Here is a 26,615-nt window from a genome sequence, read left to right as displayed (position 1 = left end):
CTTTACCGATCACGGATGAGGAATTTACCTGTAAATCCATCCAACCATGCTGTATCTCCGATGCTAACCTAGAAATAGAACGCATTAGACGACAGAAACTATCTTAGCATTTATTTTAAAATAATTTACATTTTGAATGTATAACAATTATATACACAATAGGCATATGACATAATTTGGTACATTAATATCTACTTACACAATGTTGAATAAAATTAAATTGATCCTATTTATTGCCTCCCCCCCCCCACATTAACTTTTTTCTAATACCTGGCTGAAGTCCGGAGTTGAAGCTCTGGAGTGAGGAACAGTGCATCCTCCGATAATTTCCCTATTTAAAAGATCCACAACAGCTGAAATAATTGAAATTATTAAAATTATATTTCTAAAACCAAGAACTTATTATCTTAAAGAAAGTGACCGGCTAGACAGACATGGTAGTTGAACTAAAAGTGCAGAATTGTATATCTTTAAGGATTCATTTGAGACCCTACTAGAAGACGTTTGTATAGTATATAATGGCTGAATAAGAGCAAAAATTCTATCTTTAAATCCTGAATGTCCATCCTGGAGTCTTGATTTTTAAAATTGTTTGATAACGATGCCGAAAAATGAAACACAAATTTTAAAGTAAATGTAACACCCGATCCTGGCCGTATGCCTATGCAATTGTATATAAACAGGATCTACCTGAGGGATGGGTGTCTGTGGCCTTTAGAGGTTGGAAATAATTTATTAATTAAAAAGAATTAGCATGTCTATCTAGCCCGTTTATTCCCTTTAAAAACAAGCGAATACCTAAGTTTTTGTATTTACTATCCACAAAGGGTAGGAGGATAACGGCAAACCTCTTTCCAATTGCCAAAAGCTTCCGTATTTTCTGATTCACATGAACACTCTGTACAACTTTACCAGTTTCTAAACATGGGCATACAGTTTGCCATTTTCTTGCGTCTCCTCCTACGATTTGCCAGATTGTTTAGTTACCTGTATCAATTGTAACAATGTCCGCATCCCCAATAGTTTGAGTGTCGAACATAGGCATCTGACGAACAAAAGATATTCGGCGGCCGTCGAAGTGAAGTCCAGGAGTGAAGAAAAAAGATTGAATAGCATCAGTCACAGATTTCAGTGGAATGTAGAGATCATGATTTTCAATTTCTAAAATTCAAATTGCTCCAATTATTTGCTTGTATGTATATTGAATAGTTAGCGTCATAATAATGTATTATAAAAAGGAGGGTACCTTTCAGAGTTTGTTTTTGTTTTACTTCCTTCAGGTTTACAATATTTTGACATTCATTTTGATCAGTTGGACCACGGACACATTTTCTAAATATAATTATAATCAAAGGACAACCCTGCAGTCAATGATATAGGGGTTGGCAAAAATGTCTAATTTAGTGATAGCAAAAAGTATGATAAAATTATCTAAAATGTGAAGATTTAAAAGTTAATGATGAAAACACCTTTCTGGATCCCAGGAGAATAGTTGAATATCATCTCGCGTCATAATAATCAAAACCTGACGATCCCTAGGATTAAAAGATTAGATTTGAGTTGGTGGAGGGGAGGAAGGCAACCCACGCCCATTTTGCCTCCTACCCACAAATTTAAGCATAAAATAGATTTTAAAATTCTATTTAAGTAATATATAAGTTCAGCGGATTATGATAATCTTCTCAGAAAATGTTTATCAGCAATAAGAGAAATTCAACCTTTACACAAAAAAATGGACCCATTCTGTTTGATTTTTCAATTAAAATTGTGGAAAAACAAAATAAAAAAGTTTGATTAATTTAAGTTCAATGTCATAAAAATATTTTTTACGCTGCTGCATGACGTCCTCCAACGGGAGTAAAAATAGCATTTCAGGGCTACAATTAGCATTTGAAAATAAAAAATCTTGTCTGAAGACAGAACAGGTGTAGGTCGAAAGCTCTACGGGTAAATATGATGTCACAAAATCCCTTTATAACGTCATTTGTGGGTCTGATGAAAACAAGTGTGGGTTGCCGTCCTCCCCTAGTTAGTGTGAGTGCAATGGAATATATAGAGATAACATGGACATTGAACAAAATCTTTCCCTCGGGTCATATGTATTTGGGCGTTATCAGTTTCACGCTTTGAGATACAAAAATCTGTCAGAAAAAGCATGAAATTAGTCAAGAGTATTGTAGCAGGAAAATGATGTTTTGATCTTTCCTGCGACTGTAAATAGCATTTTGTTTGTCATTTATTTTTACCCTTCGTTCGCACTCAACCCCATTTTGCCTCCCCCCCCACCTTTTACTGATATTTAACGGGTTTTCTTGTTTATGTTTGGTTTCTATATTTAACCCAAGCCACGCGGAGAAATCCGTTTTATATAAGCTGGAATGGATTGGACGAGGTATACCTAAAGGCTGGAATAGAGTGGATTGAGTATATATATAAGCTGGAATGGATAGGACGAGGTATACCTAAAGGCTGGAATAAAGTAGATTGAGTATATATATAAGCTGGAATGGATTGGACGAGGTATACCTAAAGGCTGGAATAGAGTGGATTGAGTATGACGCAAATATAACACTAAGAACCCAGTGACTCTGACTAGCCAAGGTTTTAAGCAGAGCACCACTTGATAGCTCCCAAATCTATTAATGAAATAAACATCTATATTTTATTTTGTTCTATATTCTTTTTATTTTCATTTATAAAATCAAAAAATTAAGTTCTTCATGTTTTATTCATAGTGTGTATCATTTCCTTGGTGGTGCAATCAGCAGACCCAGATACGAGAATATTTTCATCCATGTCAAAATCTTAAAAAAAATATACTACAAGTTGATGTTCAATAAAATATCTGGCAGCTGATGCATTACAAAAAAAATTTAACTGTGATATTTGAAAAATTATTTTATGGAATTGTAAGAAATCTGTTAACTGTTATTAAACCTAATCCTTGTTTTGTGACATCCAACATAAATATTGACAGAACATCTTACCCAAGGATAAAACTGGAGATGTATGAAGTCTAAATTTCTTGAGCAGACTACCAGGCTCGGAAAATCTATGAAATCCGCGCAAGGGAGGTTTGTAGGAACTTGCCATACCACACACCTAGATCAGACGGTCATTAATATTAAGACAGGAGACTAAGGACGTTTAACTAAAGTAACTGTACCTTCTGGTCATTATTTTGGCTCCCTAGATATTTTAGAAAAATAGTGCATTTTTATTTTACTGTGCTCATATTCTTGAACCAAAACAATGTATTTAACCTGAGGTGGGAACACCTTAATAACTATCTGATTTTAAACAAATTGTATTGTACTGCAAAACGGTGGTTCCTGCCTCTTTAAACAGTAACCATTGTCAGGAAACTCAGGATACTCTACAACAATATTTAAACGCACTAAAATGTCCTTTAATCTAATTCAGCTGCAGTACTGCTAACTGGTTGTTCCTGCCTTCCTGAAGCGAATTCAGCTGCTATCCTGCTATCATGACGAGACCTGTTTACGCTCCATACACTGTACTGAGTGCGGCATATGGAGCCTTGGACAAACATATGCGGTGACTATGGCCTAACTTCTAAGGCTTAACCAGCTTTATTTTTCAATGTACACCATGCTAATTGTTAACCTTTTCTGATTTATTCTAACCTCTTAAGTATGCCTGGTTTCCTAAGAATGGTGAATGATACATGTAAACCATCTAGAGAGGATAAATCCACATTAACAAATACATCAGTATGTTAAACAGTTAAATCAGATTCACATATTAAGGGACTAGATCTAGGACTTGAAAAAGAGACAGCGATGGTAATCTTATATACATTGTTCACAACTTCTATTACCAGTGTAAACAGGATAAGAATATATGTTCTTTGAAAGTTAAAACTAAAACCATTAGTTGTTTCTCAATCAAAGTTGCAGAGAAAGAAACTGTGAAGGAAGATAAAAAAGCAGCTGAACCAATCCATAATCCAGAAGAAAATGCAAGTTTATAAAGGATTAATAACATATCATACAAGTATTGACCAAAAGGAAATTGGTGAAACCCACAAAGGTCAATAAATTTGCAACTAAAAAATGTCAGAATAGAAAAAAAATTTAGACGGATCCAAAATAATTTTTTTGTTCTATTAAATTTTCAAACTAGACTCTACCTTATGAGACGAGAGTGTGCCATCAAAATGTCCACAAACCACCATAACCGGGTAGAGCAGTTTGATACAAGATACAGATCCGGAAACAGGAAAGCTTACATCAACTCTGAAAACCGAGATTAGGATAAATATACAAAGATAAAGATATAAAAACGAAAAACAAAAATTAATGCAGATACAAATCCAGAAAAAATAATTTAAAAAACAAAAAACAAAGATTCAGAATGAAAATTAAGAAACACAAACAGAATACAGGAACACATCAGTACAATAAATATTAAATATCTTTATACAGTTCAAAGATTTAAATAGAGAATAATCATAATATCAATACGAAGACAAATACAGGAAGCAGATACAAGTTAACAATCTAAAAACGAGTTGCAGATACAATTACAAAGAAGATAAAAAGACAGAAAAGATATTTCAAAATGGAAGAAAGCTATAATTTTCTTCTTATTGCTGATAGCCAACTCTCTTACCTATTTGCTGACACGGACCAAATCACAATTGACTCTCCACTGTCTTCTACAGCTGTTGTATGACTGCTATCTGCTGTCCCACCTCAAACATTTCCATATTATTAAAACTTATTTTGGTGGCAATTACTTGAATAGTACAAGCCCGTTATTATGAAGAACACAAGGGGATATTTTAACCTAAAAATAATGTGAAGTTATTAGAAGGGAAAATCTTAAGAGGCAAAAATGGTTAAGTTTTTAAAAAAGTTTTAACTCTTCTATGTTAAATTAAAATTTCATCCAACCAGTGCTTCAATGAAAGAGAATAGAATATATATTAGAGGGGAATTTAGAGAATCTCTCGGTATGAATTTTTTCAGTCCCTTTCAGCCTGAAAAGGAGTTCAAAGTGTACAAATCATGTAAATGTTCACAAATTATATGCAGTAGAGTACATTAATACAGTATGTTCCCTAGACTATTCATTTCAATTTTGAATTTTTTATAGCTGTTAAATAAACTTTAAAATGAATTAGGTGAATAAAAAAACATCATTTGATTTATAACGGAAAATCATCGTTTGTAAAGTGAAAGGCATAGAGTGTATGTGAAATGATCATTGGTCAATTATGAAACCAGCCTATTTCATAATTTGGTTTTCTTTAACATTAATTTTAGATTTTCTATAAAATGATATTCCAGGGCCCAAAAGGTTATAGAGCATAAATATGGGAAGTACACCTGCAGTATGGAAACAGTACAACAAAATGGCCGTTTTACACTTTTTTCTAGTAAATTCCCCTCTAACTTATATTCTATTCTCTTTGGCTTCAATATTTTTTTTTTATGTTTGGATAGTGACTTAGTTTTCATTTTTATTATTGAAAGACAACCGATCATGAAAGATGGGTCGGCACTCCCAGCCATCGAAATGTTATCACTGACAAAGTGGTTCGCACTGCACCAACCTGCTATGTGTCCTAAATGGTGATGAAGAGCTGAGAATCGTCCTGGAGGTTTGACAAGATTCACTAATCCTTCCTGATCCCAAACTCTTCCTTCTTGCAGTTCATGTCGCAGTCTTAATCCTGAAGTTTGTTAGAAGGTAAAAATTTGAGGTTAATAAGATGAAGAAAAATATCCTAAATATGGCAACTGGTAACAAAATAGAAATCTTAATCTTAAACTATAAAAAAATGTTTTATTAAGAGTAATGCTTCTTTGTATTTTCTTTGTGTTTTTTTGTAACTCGTTCAGAAATAATTGTGTATTTATGATAAATGAGAATAATGTGATACTACTGCAAAACCAAAAACAGATTTTTTTTCCAACCATGAATTTTGTATACAATATATTGTAATATTATTATACATTGTAATATATTATAAAACAAGACATTCATTATATGTTGCCAATAGCCAGCCAAACGGCTTGACCGAATTGACTGAAAATTTTTTTGTGGACTGCACTCATGGGTAGCCTAGGGGTGACATAGGCTAAAAACAATTTGAATTTTTTTCAACCTTTTTTCCCACGGGCAAAGCCAGGCACTTCAGCAAGTATGTATAATATATATAAAAGGCTTTTATATATATATTAACATTTATAAACCTTCCCTAGAATCATATTAGGTCCCCCAAAAAAATTGGGCCCGATCGGTTCAGTCGTTTATTGGATACTAGCTGGAGTGCACGGCGTTGCCACGGAAATAAAATAAAAATCGAATTTTGAAAAATAATTTGATTTTTGAAAAGAAATTGATTTAAAAAAATTGAATTTGTTTAGCCTATGTTACCCCCAGGGTTTCCTAAAAAATTTCAGCCAATTCGGTCCAGCCGTTTGGCCAGCTATAGCTTACGACTAACATATACACGAATATATGTATTATATATAAGTGAAGAGCTTTAATATAAATACAAACGGACAAAAAAACACCCAGACAAGCATAGTATATATATAGATAAAGTAGTAATCTCTGTTTGTCTGTCTGTTTGTTTTATATACAATCATAACTCATAAACCACTTCAGAGCCGTAGTCGGGTTGGGGGGGGGGGGGGCATGAGGCTAAGCCTCCCCTGGACCAGTAAAATCTATGTTTTTCAGGCCCCAATGGGTGGTGAGCCCCCCACCTGGAAAAACAAATTTAAGCCCCCTTGGACAAATTCATGACTATAACCCTGAACCCCTTAATCGATTTCCCTCAAATTTCGATTGGAGAACTTGTTCGAACCACGAAATGTTCTTTGCTTTCTAAGTTAAATGGGTTGTCTTACAAAGGGCAGTTTTAGTTCACAAATAATGCTGGGTAGTGGGTAAGGGTTCCACTTACAAAGCTAGTAAATTAATAATACCTTGAACACAGCTAGCTCTGTAATCTATATCTAGTGAGGCATTTAGATTACAACCAACTATATTGCACTGTTCTTTCCACAACTGATTCATTCCACTAAACCAAACTTAAATTAACTTAAGAGTTAACTTAAGAGTTAACTTAAATGTAGTTTTAAATACCTATTGTTATGTATGTCTATATAAGTTTCAAATCACGAAATTTGTTTTGTTCATTCAAAGAAAATTGATAAATCAATATGCATTGAAAAAGCTTCGTTGGGATTTTCCACCATCTAAGTTATTGGTGGACTTAAACTTGAATGCTTTTGTTAAACATATTTAAGAAACAAAATCCAAGTTTGATTTCCCTGATTTTGAGATTCCATCCTTTTGATACTCCAATAGCGCTGAGTAGACAAGACGGAGAGAGATATCGTAAGATCTTTTCTGTTATCTCGGGAGGAAGTAGCAGGATAAAATCGCGGTACAAGAAATCTAAATAATGAGTACATGTATTACAAACAATTAAGTAAAATGACATAAAAAGGGGTTTTCTCTTAGGTGGTACGGTGACAGTGATTGAAGTCCACCCAATATTGCTTTTAACAATTTTATATCAACGTATTGAGACCCTATTCTGAACCATTAAAGTCCAAATTCAAGGCTGAAATATTACTGTTTTTCTGCATTAACAAATCTGAAAACTCAAAAACAAGGGTTTATTTGTCCGAATAAAAAACTTACAGGATTTACAATATTCATGGACGCCATGAAAAGTAGCTCCAACATATTGTGTATTCATTACCTGGCAGCTTCTGATGTAGACTCCATAGCTGCTCACTGTTGCAGATGGACAAAAGTTCATTTAAAGTTTCGGTTTTTTCATCAGAACTTAGACTTGAAAATCTCCTGTAAACAGAAATTTATATATTTGGTGCACTTTATAACTTAGGATAAAATATTCCGATTTTTTATTCACCCCGATTCAAACCGCAACCGTATTGAATAATAATCCCCAGAAGAATGTATTTTTGAAAAAATAGTATACGCCGTTGGACTTTATAAATTATGATCATGGTGGTACTGACAAATAAGTTGGGCTAGATAATTTGTCAGTCCAGGGACATATTTTTTCTTGGAAATTATTTCCCATGATTGAACTTGGTGTTTATTATCTACTTTTAATTCTCAAGCTCTAAAAAATAGTTTTAAATCTTTTTTATCTTTTTTCTACATCTTTTTCTATCGTTTTCCTTCTCGTTTTCCTTCTCTTTTTCCTTCTCTTTTTCCTTCACTTTTTCCTTCACTTTTACCTTCTCTTTTTCCTTCTCTTTTTCCTTCTCTTTTTCCTTCTCTATTTACACCTATGGTAAATAGACTGCCTGACGAACGAGTTTAGACATATTTGAATATTTTCGAGTATTATTAAATTCTTTTTGAAATACATCTTCCCCTCGAAAATTCTTCTTTTCACAATTATCGAACTATTTTCAGACATTTGAGGTGATTGGTTTTTAGTTATTTACTCTTTAGAAATTAGATAGCACAAGTTTTGATAACGATTTCACACCATAAAAGAGGATTTTCACATTTTTAATATTTCTAGAATAAAGTCTACGTTATGGAACATTTTTGTTTATATGAAATGAAGTTGAAGCATTTTTCGAAGTGTTCTCCTTATACACAAAATTTAAATTTATCATAAAACTTTCTTTCAGAATTTTACAATTAAGAAAGATAACGATTTAAATTTAATTAAAGTTCCTGAAATTTTCAGGGTTAACTGGAAAGAATCAAAGGATTAGTCCTCCTACCTGACAATACCCTTTAGCCAGCCATCAAATTGAAGAGAATTGTCCATGCTAAACCATTCTAAGCCATCTGAAATTAAAACAAATTTTCTTCCCAACCTTTATTTTGGAAACAATCAATAAGTGCGAACATAATGATCAAAATCCTGATAAATTATTTTGAACATTGTTTGTCGACTGCTTTCTAAATTTGGTTAGATCTTTTCCGTCTGTAATCTTTCTAGTTTACCTGCTCCCGGCCTAATAGCAAGCATGCTCAGGGCTCATTATAGTTTAATTTAGATCAAAGTCAATTTTTTTATTAAACAGCTCTAAATTTAATTTTTTTAAATTTTTTATTATTAATATGTACTTATTCTTTATGTTAAGAAATGATATAAATATAAAAAACTAACTGACTATTTACTATTGAGATTAAATTCGTTTAATTTTTAGTGCATGACCTAACTAAAATTTGTGTGTTTTTATCTGAGGAAAAATGATGTTAACCGTCTTGTCCGGAAGTATGATATTGATCTGAACTCTTTTCTTCCTGGGGCAACATTAGACTTGTAACAGTTAAAAATGCAAGAAGGAAAAAAGACTAAGGTTTTTGGCTATGTTTAAACTTAAATTTTTGTCCAAACTCTTTTTTTTTGGTGTAAAATGTATACAATGAATAACTTAATTTTTTTAAACTAAGAAAAATTAGTCCAATGTTACCCTTCAACGATGTACTGTACAGTGTAAACAGTACATGTAGCTCAGAAACCCTGACTGGTCTAGAAATTAGTTAGATTATATAAAATTGGCTAAATCTTTTGGTTTAACATTTACTATTGATGATTTGTTATGTAAACAAGGTTCACTTAATAAATCATCAAGAAAAGCTTCAAATTTTAATCTTTTAAGTACTTGTAAATCCTCGAATTTACAAGTTTTCAAAAAGATTGTTAATCATAAAATTTTTAAAAAATGAGAAATAATTCCATTAGATAAATTCTCGAATTTACCTATTCTAGAATTATTTCAAAATTATTTTAACTAGCCAAGAGCTGAGAATAGTTTTTATAGTTATTCTAAAAATTCGTCAGCTTCTCAGGAAATATTTTTTTTGGTATTCATTGTAAGTAAATGTTAAGCCTTTCAGAAGTTTGGACAATTTTATGGGGTTCTCTCCAGTAGGCAGCACGGCTATCTTTCCTGAAACCAAAGCAGTCGACAATCAATTGAACAAAACCGAAAATCTAACGTTTACATTTTATTAAGGGTTTTGCAAACGATGAAAAAAAATAGAATATAAACAAACAACGAAAAAAATTGAATCTAATCATTATTCCAGTTTACAACAAGAACTTGGAAATCTTCTGCTAAAACAAACCTGTGCGAGAGTTTGATTTAAAAAAAATACAATTTTATCTATTCAATGATTAGTTCTGAACCTTGAGAATTTTTAAAGAACATTGGGCCCGAGGGAGAGATGACAGAAAATCAAAACTTGTTGAATTCCAAGTTCCATTCATCTCAATTCTTGACTTTTCTAAACCAGATTCTAATGACGTTAACCGTTTCATGATAGTGAGCCGACGATTAGAAGATACTAAGCGGCTAAAACATGAATCCCAACGTATTAGATTGGATCCTGATTAAACTGGATTGTCGGGATCCTTCGGGACCAATCCCATGGTTTGAAGGCAGACCATAGCAGCGTTAGATTTTGCTTTCTTCTTGTTATCAACAGCTACATTGGCCATGTAGTCTTTCCCATTCACAGTCACCTAATTCACAGGTATTTTTAACTTTTTATCTAATATGGATTTTTTTCATCAGAAAAATATATAATTTTGAACAGACCACATTTTAAAAATCACAAGATTATGGGAATACGTTGGTCGTAGTTCTGAGTATGTTAAAAGTATATTATACAAGAACTTATACAGGGGTGAATATTTTTCAAGGGAGGGGGAGAGTGATTTTTTTCTTCTAAAATTCAGGAAATAAAATTCAGCATAATAAGTTAATGACTTTAATTTATTCAGAAAATCTTTTAGAGCTCAGGGTACAGCGGTTCACTTTCACAATAGTAGAAAAACAGTTTTATAACTTTTGAAACCTTAGAGATGAGTGTAAATTCTACCTTAAAAACATATTGCTTCTTGTGTGGTGGACCACAGTCAAATGCCTGTGAAAATATAGGAGGACCCCATCGTCGCTTGCTGCAGAGCTCGGTTAAAGCCGAGACCGGATGTTTTCCGGTCAAATCTTTACATCCGGTCAGTGTTATCACACCCTTGCAAATGTATAAAATTACGTATTTTTGTTATTGAATTTCATAAAAAGTTATTTTCTTGAACAATCATTAAGTAAAACGGGAATTCATTTGTTAACTAAATTCGAGATTAAAACTTACGTTAGCTCCCCGTTTATCTTCCTCGGCAGCCGCTAAACCCTTCTTATCAAACTTGATGTCCAGCGTAAGTGGATCAACCTCACCGTGCTTGTTCTTCCCTAGCCCCTCACCCTCCTCCCATCCCATCTTCTTCAACATGAATTCACCAAACCCTCCTCGGACCTGAATTTGATGGTTTTCAAATATTTTTATTATATTTCCATTTCCAAACACAAACAGTAAAGGAAGCAAAAATGCGATTTTATATCAATAGCCAGTGCTAAAGATGAATTTCAATTTCCTGGATCCGGTCTGAATAAAAAACTGATTACGATCCGGATACAGGTCATGTGAACATGTGTCGTTTTTTTATAATGAAATTTTAAATCAACGAGATTATGAAGTTTTTGAAAATCACACAAAAAGTAAATTTTTAGCAGGTTGCTGATTTAACGGACAAGGCACTGGATACAACAAGTGCATAAATAAGAGTTGGTTAATCCTTGTTAACCTACCCTTTCTGCATTGACAAACTGATCCTTTCTGGCCCAAGCGTGTAGACCGTTATTAAGCTCGTGTTTCTGCATAATCTTTGCTCCAGTAGAACCAAGGAACTGGCCAGGCTTATTCTTGGAGCTGGCCCAAGCTTCCATTTGTTTCTGGGCGTCATACATCTCCTTTAAAGCCTCTTTGTCCTAAAAACATAGAGACGAATGAAAAAAAAATTAGTTTTCTTTTATTTAAAAAAACTTATTTTCAACAAGCTCAATCAAGACCATAAAAATAAAATTAAGAAATACAAGCTTAAAACTTACATCAGGGTTGGCCTGCAGCTTTCTCTGTGCCGTCAAACGTTTAGATACAATAGATCCTATATCAATAACTGGTGCAGATGCGATCTCGAAAACCTTGTCCGGATCCGCTGACATCTTCGGATCAATTTTACTCGGGGCCGGGAGAGCAAGTCTTTCTGTCGGCGCAGGAAGAGCCGGGGTCGGGAAGGAGACAGGCTTAGGACGGAGTTTTTCAATCTCTTCGATCTTATCTTTAGGTAGATCTTTAATATCTCCGCTGAAGAGATCCTTGCCCACTGGGTTGGGGACCACGAGGTTCTGATCCTCATCATTCAGTTTCCAGGGAATAATCTCTGTACCTATCTTGGTCAGTTTAGAGAGCTCTTTCTCCTCGGCTTCCATCTGCTCGTGAAATCTTAATAATGTTAACAAATAATTTCGGAACCAAGTTTTCATTGAAAAATGTTAGTTCTTATCCTTTAAAATGTAGGGCTTATTTATAGATTTCGAGTGACCCTCTATTTTTGAGTGGTATGGCCAAATCACAGAAGCACAAATGAAACTTTTTTTCTGATCCAGAATGACAGAGATATCCTTACATTTTGTGCCTCTGTGATGTTTTCTTCGCGGCACTAAAATTTCATATAGAAAAATTGTACTAATATGCTATAAAAAAATTTACTTGATCATTTCCTCTTCGTCTTTCTTCATCTCTAGTGCCAGTCTTGTGCTTGTATCTAGGGTATCCTCTCCTGTAGTTTCAACCTACACACATCAATAAATTAAAACAATTTTACAACAATGGAATAATTTTTATCGCTAGATCTTAACTGAGTGGGTCGGGTGTGGGGGTTTGTCTAAAATAGGTAAATAAAACCATCCATCTACTAATTAGATCAATCAACTAATCAAACCAGTTAAAAACTAACAATCAATTTAAAAATTAAAGTTCACGCAGTTTGTAAAAATCTGAAAAGATAGGGTGACCAAAACTTATCATTTTACCTTGGTTCTATGTGCATTACCACTGGACACTGGAAACTCTAACATTCTTTGAGATTTGGCAACAGCCTTTGCCGCAGGAGGAAGCGCTTCCGTCTTTTTCTCGCCTAATCACGATTTTGAAAATTTAAGGAAAAAAGTTTTTTAACAAATATTAGTCTAGATAAAGTTGTGTGCAAGTTTTTAATGATTACCTGCACCCAGCAACATGGTAATAGGGTTAGGAAGAGGTTTATCGTTGACCATGAAGGGATGCCTAAACTCCTCGTCTGATTCACTCTCCGACTCTGCCAGGAAATCTATTTTATCCTTGTCCTCAAGACCTTTCTTAGCCAATTCTTTACAGAACTTGGTGAGTTCGTCTAGTGAGGTTCCACCGGATTTCATAGCAATCAATCGCTCCTCATCGATACCCATGAAGTCTCCTCCAGTTTTAAGAATTTTGGCTGCGTTTTTCTTTGCTATCTCCAGTAGTCTTTCCTTGTTGATCTTACTACGCATATGTTTCTCTTGTCTCCTCTTGTTCCTTTCGTATCTGTCCTCCCGCTCTCGTTCCCAACTATCGTCCCGTTTCCTTGACCTGGATCTTGACCTAGATCTAGATCTGGACCTGGACCTGGACCTGGACCTTCCCCTTCTTCTCTTCTCTCTGTCCCGTGACCTTGACCTGTCATACCTGAAACAAAATTAAAATTTGAAGTTAACATTAGAGGAAATGAGAGTCTCGAAGTGTTGTGAGAAAAATGGATTGTTTCATGTTTTCCCTAAAAAAGTATTTTATAAAATAAACATTTTTATAATAAATTTCGTGGTGGGGCTCTAGCAATATTTTCTCACCTAGTTCTTCTAACTCTGTCATATGGAGAACGTGACCGGCGCGACTTAAGACGGTCATCATGACCACCTCCACTCCGGGATCTTCTACTTGACTTGGATTCTAACCCCCAGGCCTCTCTTGATCTCTTATCTAGAGGTTCTCGACCACGGCTTTCCCTACCCCGACTTTCTCTTCCTCTACTCTCACGACCCCTGCTATAAGAACGTCTTCGGGATTTTGACCTCGAACGTTTTTTCTTTTTCTTCTTTTTCCTTCTATCCTCATCTGAATCAACCTCCCCTTCTTCCTTTTTTACTTCTGTTACTTCACCATCTTCTAAATCAGAATCTTCATCTGCTTTTTTACGAAGATTTTCTTTCTTTTTCTTTTTCTTTTCTTCTTTCTCTTTCTGTTTTTCTTCTTCAGTTTGGAGATTACCCAGGGCAGATTCTGACCCATCTTCGTTCATTTTAATTTTTTCCTCCTTCTTTTCTCCGTCCTTGTCTAGGTCCTCCAGCTCCTTGACGTGCTCATCCTCCTCCTCACTGCTAGAACTAGAGGATTCTCCCTTCATCTTCTTCTCCTCGCGCTCTACCATGCCAAGCTTCTTCCGGTACATCTTGGTTACCTGGGGGAATATTTAAGATAAAAAGTCGTTCATAATCTTTTTGAAATTAAAGAGACTGTTGAGACGTAATTTAAATTTACCCAGATAATAAAAATAAGAGTGACATGTCCGATTTACAATGGTACCCTTCAAACCTGTGTCAGAGTAAAGTTAAGGAAGTTATCGTATTTTTTTACTATCTCGAGTTGAATTCGGACAATTTCCTCTATTGTTTCTGTCGCAAAAATTTGCACGAACCTTTTATAAAGAACCACAATTGAAAATAGTCAATTTTCCAATGGATAAAAAGGAATCTATCCCATTATCCGTGATCAGGAAAACATTTAATGGGTATCGTAGTGAATCGGACATGCGCCATCCTCTAAATGTAGGCAGGGGTGTGTCTTGTAATATATCCATAAAATAAAGAACTTCGCTCTTACATATGTGCGAGTAAACCAGAGTAACTCTGAGTGCTATAGCTAGTTATATATTAAAACCAGCCCCCCACCCTTCCACTATTTTAAAAATAATATTCCACCAGATGTTAGGTTTGGTTAGTGCAAATCAGTAAAAAATTATCAAAAACTGCAGAAACTTGCCATTTGATATTAAATTTTATTTTTTCTGTCCCCGGGAATATAATTTTTGAAAATATATACTCCTAAATATACTTGAAGTTACGTATATAATTCCCGTCCCCTTAAACATCAGGAAAATAAATTGTTTAGAAAAGGTGCCGTACAAAAAAAAGAGTAAAACTTAATAAGAGTTTTTACCGGGTCATACTCAAAGTTTGAAGGATCTGCAAGTTTTCCTTGGACCAGCCCATCACCATCAACTTTTAATTCTTGGATCTCTTTAGTTTTCTTCATCCTCTTATATTCCTCTGTATCTGATTCGGAATCTTCATGTTTTTTCTTCTTCTTCTCCGTTCTCTCAGGACTAGGGGTTAAACTGGGTGTGCCTTCTTTACCATCTATGGTATCCTAATAATAATAAAAAGTTAGTCTTAAAATAAATGCGTATCATATTTTTTTCCTACCTTAAATCGTTTCTTTGTGTTTAGATAGTATCTTCCTCTCTTTTCTCCTTTTTCAATTTTTTCTTCCAGCTTCATGGCGTCCCATTTAGTGTCCCAAAATCCGTCCTTTTCCTCCTTGTCCTTGTCCATGCTCTTATCTCTTTTCTTTTCGTCCCGTTTGTTATCGGATCTAAAAGATTCTCTTTTTTCGTAACAATAAAATCCAAATCATAAAATGATTTCTACGGTGTTGATTTAAAATAAAACCAGTGCTTAGAATTTAAGTGGAAAAATAGCAACAAAAAACATAAAACAAAATGTTAATTCTGGATACACAAAAAAATAACCAACTTTTTTACTTTTGTAACATAAACAATGAAACTGATAAATAAAAAGCTGTTTTTTGGTATGCAACTATGTTTATAGAATCCCGCCTCTAAAACAAACAATTTATCCTAAAATCCCATTTCCATTTGTTTTAAGTTTTTCTGAGAATAAATAATTCATTAGCGATTTGTCGTATTTAAATGTAATGGATACACTGCGGTGGCGAGGAGCGTCTACCCCTATTTCCTTAATTGACGGGATAAAATAATAAAAGTAATAAAAATATTATTATTAATAATAATATGAATAGTAATAGTAGTAATAGTAATAATAATAATGAATTAAAAGCACTGAGTTAAAGATTCTGTTCCTACCTGTCGTAGGTTGATCGACTCTGGGATCTTCCTCCGTGATCTCGATCGTCTTTTCGCCTTCGATCATCCGCGTCCCGATCTTTTTTCCTGTCCCTGTCTTTATCATACTCTTCTTTGTGACCCTTATCCCTATCGTAGGAACTCCTAAAGGTTAAACTATGAGCCTGACCAAAATAAGAAATAAAACTAAACTAAAAAAACTCATTTTTTATAACTTTCAACTCCCCCCTTCCAATATTTTTAGTCCCTCGCCAGTTGGAGAGATGGTGGATAGAAGAACGAAGCGAATGAAATTTTGAATTTTAATGTTAAACTTGTAAAGAGAAATAGGTTTTAATTCTACCTGATATGTCCATTTCTACTACTACGGTCATCTGGATATGGGCGGGCAACCCTGCCAAGATCAACCGGTCTTCGTTCACTATCATAATCATCAGACCGCTTAAACCTAGATTAAGTATTATGCATGATTGTTTACAACTTAAACTTTCACAAAAAGAATTAATTAGGTATTAATATAACAAGGAAATGTTCGTGAAAAATGAAAGGAGGATTAGGCGAGGGGAGGAAGGCCAGCCACAACCATTTCTAGTCTGAGCCACATTCTCCTCATTTTCTCGTTCGAGCCACATCTAAATCTTCGCCCTTCTAATATTTTTTTTAAGTGTCTAGTCCTCCAAGATAAAACAATTTTTTAAGAATCGGGCAACGTTAGGGCATAAATGAAATATTGAATTTTTGTAAATCGAAAAATTAGTTTCAATTGAATGAAGTTTTCGAGTTCTATGTTCACCTTTTCTACGCGCTTTTCAGATATTCCTGGTGTTAAATGCCGCAAATAATTACAAGATTATAGAACTTTAATCTTTTTTCTTAATTTTAGTGAAAACCATATATTTTTCCCGGGTGGTTCCATGGGGAAAATGATAGGCATAGGTATGCCAAATATTTTGCTATTTATTTCATATCGCGTCGGTAGGCCATTACAGAGGCAGAAGAGTTTTAAGTTTTACCTAAATAAATTTTGACATCATTCTCATGTCTCTATGGATTCGAAAATGATTTAATCATTGCAATACTTTAGTCAATCTATGTTTTATGCCCTAACATGGCCAGATTTGTTCTAAATAGTTTTTATCTTCATGAATTAGAAACTTTTCAACACATAATAAACGAAGGACGGGGATTTCAAGGTGGTTCGGACAAGAAATTGAGGAGAATGTGGCACGGACGATAGGTTGTTGTGACTGGCATTCCTCCCCTCGTTAGGCCGAATCCGAATCAAATTCGGATTAGTTGTTGAAAATGATAAATACCCAAGAGCGCAGAGCCCATGTAAATTCACATAAATGTTGCATTATTCCACTCAAATCGTAAATAATTCAATTAAGTTTTAAACCGAATCTTTAAATATTAAAACAAATGAATTTCCATTTTTCGGTGGGGGGGGGGGGTACCATTTTCTCCTTATAGACGCAACAGATAGAAAAAATATTATTGGTTATGGATAACGTTTTTTATCATACTTCTTCATTACCTATCATATCGCTCCCTGCCAGAATCCCTTTCTAGATCTTTTTCCTTTCTTTTTGAATCGCTTTCACGCCTTAAAGATACAATAAGACTGATATGATTTGTATCCTATTTCAATCACATTGTGTAAAAAAAAATTTTTTTTAATGTAAACACTAATTCAGAAGGGCCTAGATAGGAACATCTTCCTTACTGTAAGCCGCAAGGCCATAGCAAGGTGGGGATATTCATTAAAAATATATATATCCATGTGCGCAAGTAAAATTAATAGGATCAAGAAAATATCATGAAGTGTGTAGAAAAGCAGCTTACAAAAGCTACATGTGTTACAGCTGACTCAAGCAAAATAGAAAATAAAACAAGGGGTAAGGGTAGTGACCTTGCTTCCCTCAGAATAGGTCTGAGATACAGGGCTGGGAAAAATAGTTCTTTCTCTTGCAATTTCACTAGCTGCAGGATCATCCAAAAAATTCATTTATTTTTATTTCCAAAATTAGCCAAAGTATGATTGAAGGATCGACAAGGAATGGACAATCAAGAAGAATTAATGAAAAACAAGAAATGTAGAAGACTAAAATGTTTCTATCTGATATCATATAGAAATTTAAAAATATTGTAAAATTTAATTAAAATAAAAAATTATTTAAGTATAAATTCTCCTCGCCCCCCCCCCAAAAAAAAAATAGACAGGTCGTAGCAAATTTCTGACCTGTCATCATCATCTCTGCTCCGGTCAGATTTTTCTGTTTTATAAGGTTTTGCTCCTCCCCAGAATCCTTCATCTTCCTTTTTTATCTTTATCCGGGGCTCTTCCTCTTCCTCACTTTCACTTCGTCGGGATCTTTTCTTCTTCTTCTTTTTATCCTTCTTGTGCTTCTTTTTTTTCTTTTTATGCTTTCTTCTCTCCTTCTCACTTTCATCTTCACTCTCTTCGTCTTCTTCATCTTCTTCTTCAGTGTCAGAATCAGACGTTTCATCCTGAAATAATTTTTTTCTCACAATTTATTGTTTTCTGAGAAATTATCTTTTTCAACATATGGGGAGGGGGAAGGGTAACATTTTGATGAGTGAGATTTGGGATCATTTTGAAATAATAATGATTAATTTGACTGGCCCCTGGAGTTCAAACTTCAAACACTAAGATATTAAATATTAATTTTATCACCTTTATCTTGTTGAAGAGCTCATCCAATATTTCATCAGACTTTTTGGTGTACTTAGAATCATTCATCAACTCTTTTATAGATGCCATGTTTCTGAAATTAAAAAACGCGATGAAATAAAAAGTTTGTTTTCTGAGAGAATAGAATTATGTTTACCCTATATCTCTTAAGATCATTGAAAATTTCGATGAGAATGGGGGTTTACTTCATTTAATTAAATACGAGATTTATTTGTCTTGGAAATATTTTTATTCGTCCCCCGGTGGTTTGACCTCTCCCATCTCTGTGTCCAAGTCTGGAAGGACAACATGTGCAGGTTTAACAATCTCTTTTATCTCCGGAACATCTTCAGGTTTTATTTCTTTTTTCTCCACACCACTTTCCTAAAAATAAACTATTTTTAACAGTGGATTATAATAAGTGCAGCTAATTTAAAAAGCAAAATTACAACATTCCTAAATTTCATATTAGCCAATTTTTTCTGTAACCTTGTTTCCTTGAAGAAAAAGGATTAAAAAGGACGTTGTCACTTTTAGCCCAAAATTTCCTTTTTTTCCCTCTAATCAGAATGAGGGAGGGGGATTATAACAAAAATAATATAAGCACTGAAGAACGACCAAAAATATAACTGACAATAATATTACAGACCAAAAATATAACCGTTGTCGACTGTAAGATCTGAGGATCTTTATAAACTAATGTGTGTTCAGGGTGTTCAGCGACAAGATGTTATTCAGTGTGTTCAACCAGGAATTATCTTCAAACAATCGATCAATCACACGGAACTCTACATGCACAGTTTTCTACATTTAATCACGTGTTCAAATCTATATNCCTGGAGAAAGTTTTATTTTAAAGGCTAAAATTTTATTATTGTCATGCATATAATTAACCCTGGACTGATTTATTGTGTTTTCAGTTCACGGTTGAGTCCTGTATAAACTGCCTACCTGAAATATATACATAAGATTTAATCAGTTCAAATTGAGGTGAGCCGAAGAGAAAGAGTTCATGCTCGCTCTTATGTTTGTAGTTATTACCTGGTCTCCTATAGGTAAAAATGAGCACATCGACCAAATGTTTTACCAATTTTGGTAAAAAAAATTCTAACCAATTTCTATAAAAAATTCTAACCATTTTCGTCTAAAAAAAAACCCTATTCGAATGAAAATATAGCAATTTCTTAAATCAAATATGTCACCATTTTTCTAAATTTTTCTACCCCTTATCGACTAAAAATGTAATCATTTTTAGACCAAATATGGATATATTATTACTTAAAATATAACCAATTATTTAAAACTAACTTCACAGGGATGCTTGAGATGGTTTAAAGTCAAATTCTTCTTCTTGGAAACTTCAGATTTTTGGTTAAGAAACGTGTCATAAATTGAGTAAAAAATGGTTACAATTTTGGTTAATTATTAGTAGTGCCACCCTATACAAAAAAAATTGCCAAACCTTCTCGATATCCTCCAACGTGTCGTCTATGGCCAGGAGTTCCAGAAGCTCTTGCTTCTTTCTTCGAAGGAGCGCCTCCTCAATATCCCTTTGAGTTGGAATAGGAACATGAGCCATAAACCTTCCTTCCTTCCCGGCCTCCATGGCCTCCTGGAGAGCCTCGTCCTCGCCCTTGTCGTCTTTGAGGTAAATGTCAACGTCATCATCATCTTCGGCCATACCTTTCTTTTCCTTGTACTCCTGGATGGCTGCATTAATCGCATTCTACAAATTTAAAATACGCCCATATTAATAAGATATTGTTAAACAAGAAAAAGAATTTTATATTGAAAAAACATTTTTTTATTGCAAATAATCTACCTCTGAGGATAAAAGAACGTGTAAAATGATAAACCAATAAATTCCTGGAAATTATTTTTTTTAAATGAATAATGATACCTTTTCTGCAACGACCTCCATTGGCACAAGAAGTCCATCGTCGTCATCCCTGAATCCGTAGTACTGAGCGTCCACATCCTAACACACACAACAGATTTGCAAAAACAAACAATTTTACATAATTTATTAGGTCCTAATCATTCTTAAGTTCAATATTGAAATAAGTATGAATTTAAATTAAGGTTTTACAGCACAAAAATGATAAATATTCAAATATCACAAACCTTCATTAACTCTGCCCTTGTTTTCTTCCCTGACGGGGCAACGTCTGTATCAAATAGTTCTCTAACTCCCGGTAAATCTCTCGCAGCTCCGAAGTACTTGTATCCACGGTTCCCTGGTACCTCTTTACCTTCTCTACAATATTATTTTCTTTCTATTGGTAGATATTTTCCTTATAGCCAGAGCTCGGATCAACATTTTTGGACTAGTATTTATATATTTTGTTGGCTTGTCTGTTAAACTGTTGGTTAGTTTGTATCTAAAAAATGTCAAAACGACTGAATTGGTCAAGACAAAATTTTTTGTAGGTTTTTAAATGAATCCAAACTTGGAAATTTTGTCGAGAAAAAATGTCGATTTATAATTTTTTAGAAAATCCATGAATGATAACAGATTATCCGTGGAATGACTTGAAAAGCAAAATTCAAAAGCTAAAATTGTTACTTTACGAAGTTCTGTGATGAGGGTTCGCAATTTCTGGCAGTTGGCTAATAACTCAGGGTTCCTCCCAGGTTTTTTGGCAGCTTTTTGGTAGTAGAATAGAGCGTTTTGGTGCTGTAAAAAGGTCAATAACCAGGTCCCTCCCATAAGATTTTCAATACTGTTTTTCATGAATCTTTGGAGTTTTTATTTTTTTGTATAAAATTGTTTTGGAAGTCATGTATGTATGTGCACAGATTAGCTTTTTAAAAGAGGGAATACATGTGTGACGCTTAATTTAACCAATTACAGACGATAATTTCAACCAATGACAGAAAAGGCCTCAGATTTACACTTTTTTGTGCGTTCACCCTTAGCAGAACTAATGACGTATCTTTCGACCTACGCACATCCGCTATAATCAACTTCTGACATACGCCAAATCCGCTATACTACACATCCGACCTATTAGCACGTGGTTTTACAGCTGCATGATGGTGGGAGGGGAATAAAAAAAAAAATCCCCCGACCCCCCCCCCCCTCAAATATTTAAGGCTGTGACAGATCATATGCATTTAGGATTTAAGTTTCTAAGCTCCAATTGCATTTGTGGCAATTTTTTTTGGTTTTAGATACTAGAGGTGTGTCAGAGTATAACTTTCTATATAATTTTTTATGTGTTGACATTATTTTTTAGCAGATTTTACCCTTATTGATGATTTTTTGTGGCAGATTTTATGCATCTAAATACTTTCAGTGAAAACTTTGGGCATTTGTTATGTGTTAATATTATTTTGTGCTATTTTTTTTAGCTCATTCATTATTTTTGTGGCAGATTTCATGCAGAAAGATTATGTTTGTGACAGATTTAAAGCTCATTCATAATTTTTGTGGCAGATTTCATGCATTAAGATGATGTTTGTGGCAGATATAAAGCTTTTACATAATTTTTGTGGCAGATTTCATGCATAAAAATTATGTTTGAGGCTGATTTAAAGCTCACTCGTAAATTTTGTGGCATAATTCATGCATTTAGGTTTGTGGCAGATTTTTGTGGCAGATTTCATGCATTAGGATTATGTTTGTGGCAGATTTAAAGCTCATTCATAATTTTTGTGGCAAATTTTTTGCATTAAGTTTATGTTTATGACAGATTTACGGCTCATTCATAAATTTTATGCATTAATTTTATGTTTGTGGCAGAATTTATGCGTTAATTGATAGCTTTTCTCCAAAAATGGCAGATTAGTTATCTAAATCGGCAATTTTTTCCCCCTAAATTGGCAGATTTTTGCCCAAAATTTTCAAGTCTGAAAGTGGCAGGTCAGTTGGGTCAGGTACACTGATCCAAATTTGCTCTGGGAGGAACCCTGTATAACAATATGCTGTTTTTCAGTGCCAGGATCCAAATCCAAATGCTTTTGACCAAACCAAACAAAAAACATAATACCTATCCAACATTCGTGCTCCCTTCGAGGAATAGCTTTTCCCTCCCAACTCTCGAATCCTTGTTTCCCAATGCATTTTCTCCCTGAGCAAAATCAACCAAATCAAAATAGATGAATAGTTAGCATCAAACAAAACTTCTTTCTGCCTTCTTTCTGTATGTCAATAAATTTACCATATCTCAAAAAAAAACTCAACAATTAATGATTTCTTCAGAGTTTATGATTGATTTTTGCCTGAGAAGTTTGTTAATGTGATCATTAAGATCTCTAATCCTGAACTCTCCCAGACCAGCGTTCTGAATAGCTGTCACGTTCTTGGAAATCTCACGAATAACCTAGAACATATTAAGAACTAATTAATCAATCAATAAAATGGATATATAATAATATATTATCTTGAAAAATCAATTATTTAAAGAGTGAACAAATCAATCGGTATGAAAATAACTATTTAAAGAGTGAACAAATCAATCGGTATGAAAATAATTATTTAAAGAGTGAACAAATCAATCGGTATGAAAATAAATATTTAAAGAGTGAACAAATCAATCGGTATGAAAATAAATATTTAAAACGTCCGAAATCAATCATCCGAGCAAATGAGCATGTCAATAGTCAAACCAATCAAGCAATTAATGCTTTAGTCCTCATAACCCATAGGATTGTTTTACCTGTCCCCTCCATCGTTCAGCTTCCCCAAGGTTATCACACTCTGTGGCGAGGTATGGACGTTTTTCATTTTTCTTGCTGATAATTCCTTCCTCCTCCTCCTTCCCTCGTCTCCACCTACCAGGATATTGTAATTTAAGAAGTTTTGCTTAAAGCTAAAAGCCTTTTATATCATTTTATTTTCTTTAGACCCTTTCCAGATAATTAACCATATGACTCTTGTTTTTGCTGTTTGCTGCAGAAAATTGTTCTATTAACCGGAAGGCTGGTGGCTAACATAACTCAATATTTGACATTTGGTCATTTAAATTACAGGGGTGTATATTTTCTTGAATATCTTATAACCCCTCTCCCCTCTTTTGAAAAGCATTTAGGCATGTTAGGTATCTTTTTAGGGCTTTATTCGCTGAACTGGGGAAAATAAATGATTTTGGGTAAAAAGTCCAATTTTACATTTTTTTCCCCAAGATCTTCAAAAACATTAAAAATCTTAAAAATATAAACCCTTGTTTTTAAACCTACCAACTATTCACTAAATTGTGAGTTCAATAACGTTTAAATTACCCCAGACCTCAAGTGCAAGAATTGGGGTAGAAAAATCTTACCTAGCCAGAGCTGTCATTGCCTTTTCACTGTTACGCGCCATTTTTTCCTTCTGTTTTTAGGTTTTGTTTGAGTTTGATTGATCGATTAAATTGTATCTAGTTGTTGAATTTTAAGAGTAGTGAAACAGCAAGATACTCCTTGGTACTGGTCCTGCAGAGTCAGCGCACTCCTAATAACAAATAAGAATAAAATAAAATCAAAACAATAATAAGAGTTAAAACATAATGACACTGAATTAAATCGGTCATGCCACTCTATCACTGGAAGGTCACTTGAAATTAAGCTTAGATCCACTCTTTCAATGGAAGGTCACTTGAAATTATGCTTAGATCCACTCTTTCAATGGAAGGTCACTTGAAATTATGCTTAGATCCACTCTTTCAATGGAATGTCACATGACATTTTGCTTAGATCCACTCTTTCAATGGATGGTCACTTGAAATTATGCTTAGATCCATTCTTTCAATGGACGATCACTTGAAATTATGCTTAGATCCACTCTTTCAATTGAAGGTCACTTGAAATTATGCTTAGATCCACTCTTTCAATGGATGGTCACTTGAAATTATGCTTAGATCCACTCTTTCAATGGAAGGTCACTTGAAATCAGTGTTTCGGATCCGGATCCGGTCGGATCCGTATCATTTGGTCGGATCCGGATCCGTATCAGGAAACGTTGATATGGATCCGGGTAGCGCCAAAAATTAACCAAAACCATGGAATAAATATATCAAAATGGTTCGTAAATGTATTATTTACATGACGAAAATTTGGACGCCCTTCTCCTGCTCAAGGCTAACAGCGACTATCTCTTCAAGAAGTGATTGATCGGCCTGTCCAAAGGATTACTTCAAAAAGTCTATATTTTTTTTGTTACATTTCGGAATATATAATAAATATAGTTAATAAATTATAACCTTGCAAAACATTTTATAGGGAAAATCCGATTCACAGAATCAAAAGTTACCTCGGATCCGGATCCGGATCCGGATCCGTATCAGAGTCAGGATCCGGATCCATCATCACGGATGCGGATCCGCGGATCCGAATCCGGATCCGCATCAAAATGATACGGATCCGAAACACTGCTTGAAATTATGCTTAGATCCACTCTTTCAATGGACGATCACTTGAAATTATGCTTAGAGTTCCTTTATATGAAATAATTAAGATTAATAACAAATAATAACCTGAATTTTTGTAAATATATTTTGTCGATAATGATGTGGATTTCACGGGTACCAGAATCCACACTTGTAACCTAAAACAACTAACGTTAAAAAACGTAACTTAATGCATTTCTAAACACCAAATGTATTATTTTTTTTTATAAATGTTTGTCACCATAGCACAAAAAAAGTCAATCTAAAAAAGAATTTTTACTACGTGTGCATATAAACTATATAGTGAAAGCTTGAGTACCCCTTCGTCTGCAAGGTTTTGTTTTACCTTTTAAATAGTATTACGAATACAAATACATTTCTTCGCTCACTTTTATCAATTTATCAAAAATCAATTTTTTAGGTTTAATCATTTACTAGAAAACCCCACAGGATTCTCAAACTAGCGTCACTGTTTGATGTCTGTAACTTTTGTAGATAGATAATTTAAAATACATACAATACATGACAATACCCTAGATTGATTAGGGAGGGAACCCCGGACGCCATGAGCCTCTGCTATGCAGACATCGAGCCTCCAGATTCCCTAGGCAGACCGAGCCTCCACTATGCAGACAAAGCCTACGCTATGCAGACCGTGCCTCCGCTATGCAGTAAACGAGCCTCCACAATACAGCACAGCTTTTTTAAATCTTGGTTCTTATGAGTGATGAAAACTTTTAACAATTTTTTTTTGACGTAGTGGCATAAGAATTTTACTAAAGATTAGAGTTGTTCATTGATTGTCATGATTAGAAACATATAAGGACTCATGAAATTCAATTCAAATTTTTTTTCTAAATATTTTCCTTTTCGTGTAAAAAATGTTTAAAGTTTTAGATATCACTTTATTAGTCATAATTAGGCACTATTTATGATAATTAATAAATATTTCTCATCTTTGAGAAGCCTCTCATGCCACTATGTCTAAAAATTTCAAAAAAATCTTTTATTCAAACTTAAAACACAAGTTTAAAAAAAACCTCCTGTATTACACAGGCACATTTTGATGTGTTGCGCATGCGCATTTCTGCAAAGCGGAGGCTTGGTCTTCCTAGCAACTCTGGGAGGCTCGTGTCTGCATATTGGAGGCTCATGGCGTCCGGGGGTTCCCTCCCTCGATTGATAAAGGCTGTTACGATCAATGAGATGAAAATAAATTAGAGGGGGATAAGATTTATTTACATTTTACTTTCACGTATTACGACTTCTGAAAGAGCAAAACAAACACCTGACATTTCTCTTGCTGACTAAATTTGTAAAAAAAAATAAAGAAAAGAAGTAAAAATAAAACTACCTGAAATGGCAAAGCAGCTCCAACTTCTCCAAACAATATCTTAAGGGCGTAAATAATATGATCTTCTATTATACTAGCACTGTACACTATATCAGAACTCAAGTTCTCTAAATCTAAAATTAGTTTTAT

General features: G+C 34.1%; 3 protein-coding genes across 3 annotated transcripts; all 3 read right to left on the bottom strand.

The window, feature by feature from the left end:
- Positions 1-28: 28 nt before the first annotated feature.
- Positions 29-10,257, bottom strand: LOC111704076 (F-box/WD repeat-containing protein 2; the record flags this gene model as incomplete). The annotated part of the gene is given in 17 exon segments (XM_023476216.1): positions 29-68; positions 271-353; positions 799-918; positions 988-1,161; positions 1,247-1,332; positions 1,470-1,535; positions 2,527-2,636; positions 2,749-2,804; positions 2,988-3,102; positions 4,154-4,259; positions 4,636-4,717; positions 5,582-5,701; positions 6,966-7,060; positions 7,314-7,440; positions 7,751-7,854; positions 8,760-8,826; positions 10,178-10,257. Coding segments are annotated over 17 exon segments (1,573 nt in total), but the record flags the coding sequence as incomplete, so codon positions are not given.
- Positions 8,826-18,864, bottom strand: LOC111704075 (protein SON). The gene is made up of 19 exons (XM_023476215.1): positions 18,768-18,864; positions 18,312-18,580; positions 17,607-17,675; positions 16,413-16,517; positions 16,070-16,213; positions 15,390-15,558; positions 15,124-15,333; positions 13,758-14,365; positions 13,115-13,596; positions 12,924-13,027; positions 12,601-12,683; positions 11,940-12,333; positions 11,640-11,819; positions 11,146-11,307; positions 10,873-11,025; positions 10,378-10,513; positions 9,749-10,275; positions 9,459-9,517; positions 8,826-9,288 (listed from the first exon to the last, which is right to left on the bottom strand). The coding sequence occupies exons 1-16, from the start codon at positions 18,852-18,854 to the stop codon at positions 10,382-10,384; spliced, it is 3,351 nt and encodes a 1,116-aa protein (XP_023331983.1). The 5' UTR covers positions 18,855-18,864; the 3' UTR covers positions 8,826-9,288; positions 9,459-9,517; positions 9,749-10,275; positions 10,378-10,381.
- LOC111704077 (pre-mRNA-splicing factor ISY1 homolog) lies at positions 18,856-26,575 on the bottom strand. The gene is made up of 10 exons (XM_023476217.1): positions 26,487-26,575; positions 25,220-25,290; positions 24,029-24,198; positions 23,426-23,540; positions 22,989-23,089; positions 22,757-22,837; positions 20,889-21,021; positions 20,665-20,742; positions 20,227-20,490; positions 18,856-19,148 (listed from the first exon to the last, which is right to left on the bottom strand). Exons 3-10 carry the CDS (start codon positions 24,067-24,069, stop codon positions 19,014-19,016), a joined length of 948 nt encoding a protein of 315 aa, XP_023331985.1. The 5' UTR covers positions 24,070-24,198; positions 25,220-25,290; positions 26,487-26,575; the 3' UTR covers positions 18,856-19,013.
- Positions 26,576-26,615: the final 40 nt, after the last annotated feature.

Source organism: Eurytemora carolleeae, unplaced genomic scaffold, assembly GCF_000591075.1.
Source record: "Eurytemora carolleeae unplaced genomic scaffold, Eaff_2.0 scaffold582, whole genome shotgun sequence".
NCBI classification, from domain to species: domain Eukaryota; kingdom Metazoa; phylum Arthropoda; class Copepoda; order Calanoida; family Temoridae; genus Eurytemora; species Eurytemora carolleeae.
Note: the sequence above shows the minus strand (reverse complement) of the source record. Positions and strands in the feature narration are given on the sequence as shown.

Coding starts and splice junctions, on each gene's coding strand:
- LOC111704075 (XM_023476215.1), bottom strand. CDS start 18,854: ATGGCATCTATAAAAGAGTTGATGAATGATTCTAAGTACACCAAAAAG. Junction 12,334..12,600: donor GACGAAGAGGAAATGATCAA/GTAAATTTTTTT, acceptor AACATTATTAAG/ATTTCACGAGCAGATGGAAG. Junction 11,026..11,145: donor AAGATAAACGGGGAGCTAAC/GTAAGTTTTAAT, acceptor TACATTTGCAAG/GGTGTGATAACACTGACCGG.
- LOC111704077 (XM_023476217.1), bottom strand. CDS start 24,069: ATGGCGCGTAACAGTGAAAAGGCAATGACAGCTCTGGCTAG. Junction 23,541..24,028: donor GCAATGACAGCTCTGGCTAG/GTAAGATTTTTC, acceptor ATATCCTGGTAG/GTGGAGACGAGGGAAGGAGG. Junction 21,022..22,756: donor GGAGCACGAATGTTGGATAG/GTATTATGTTTT, acceptor ATAATATTGTAG/AGAAGGTAAAGAGGTACCAG.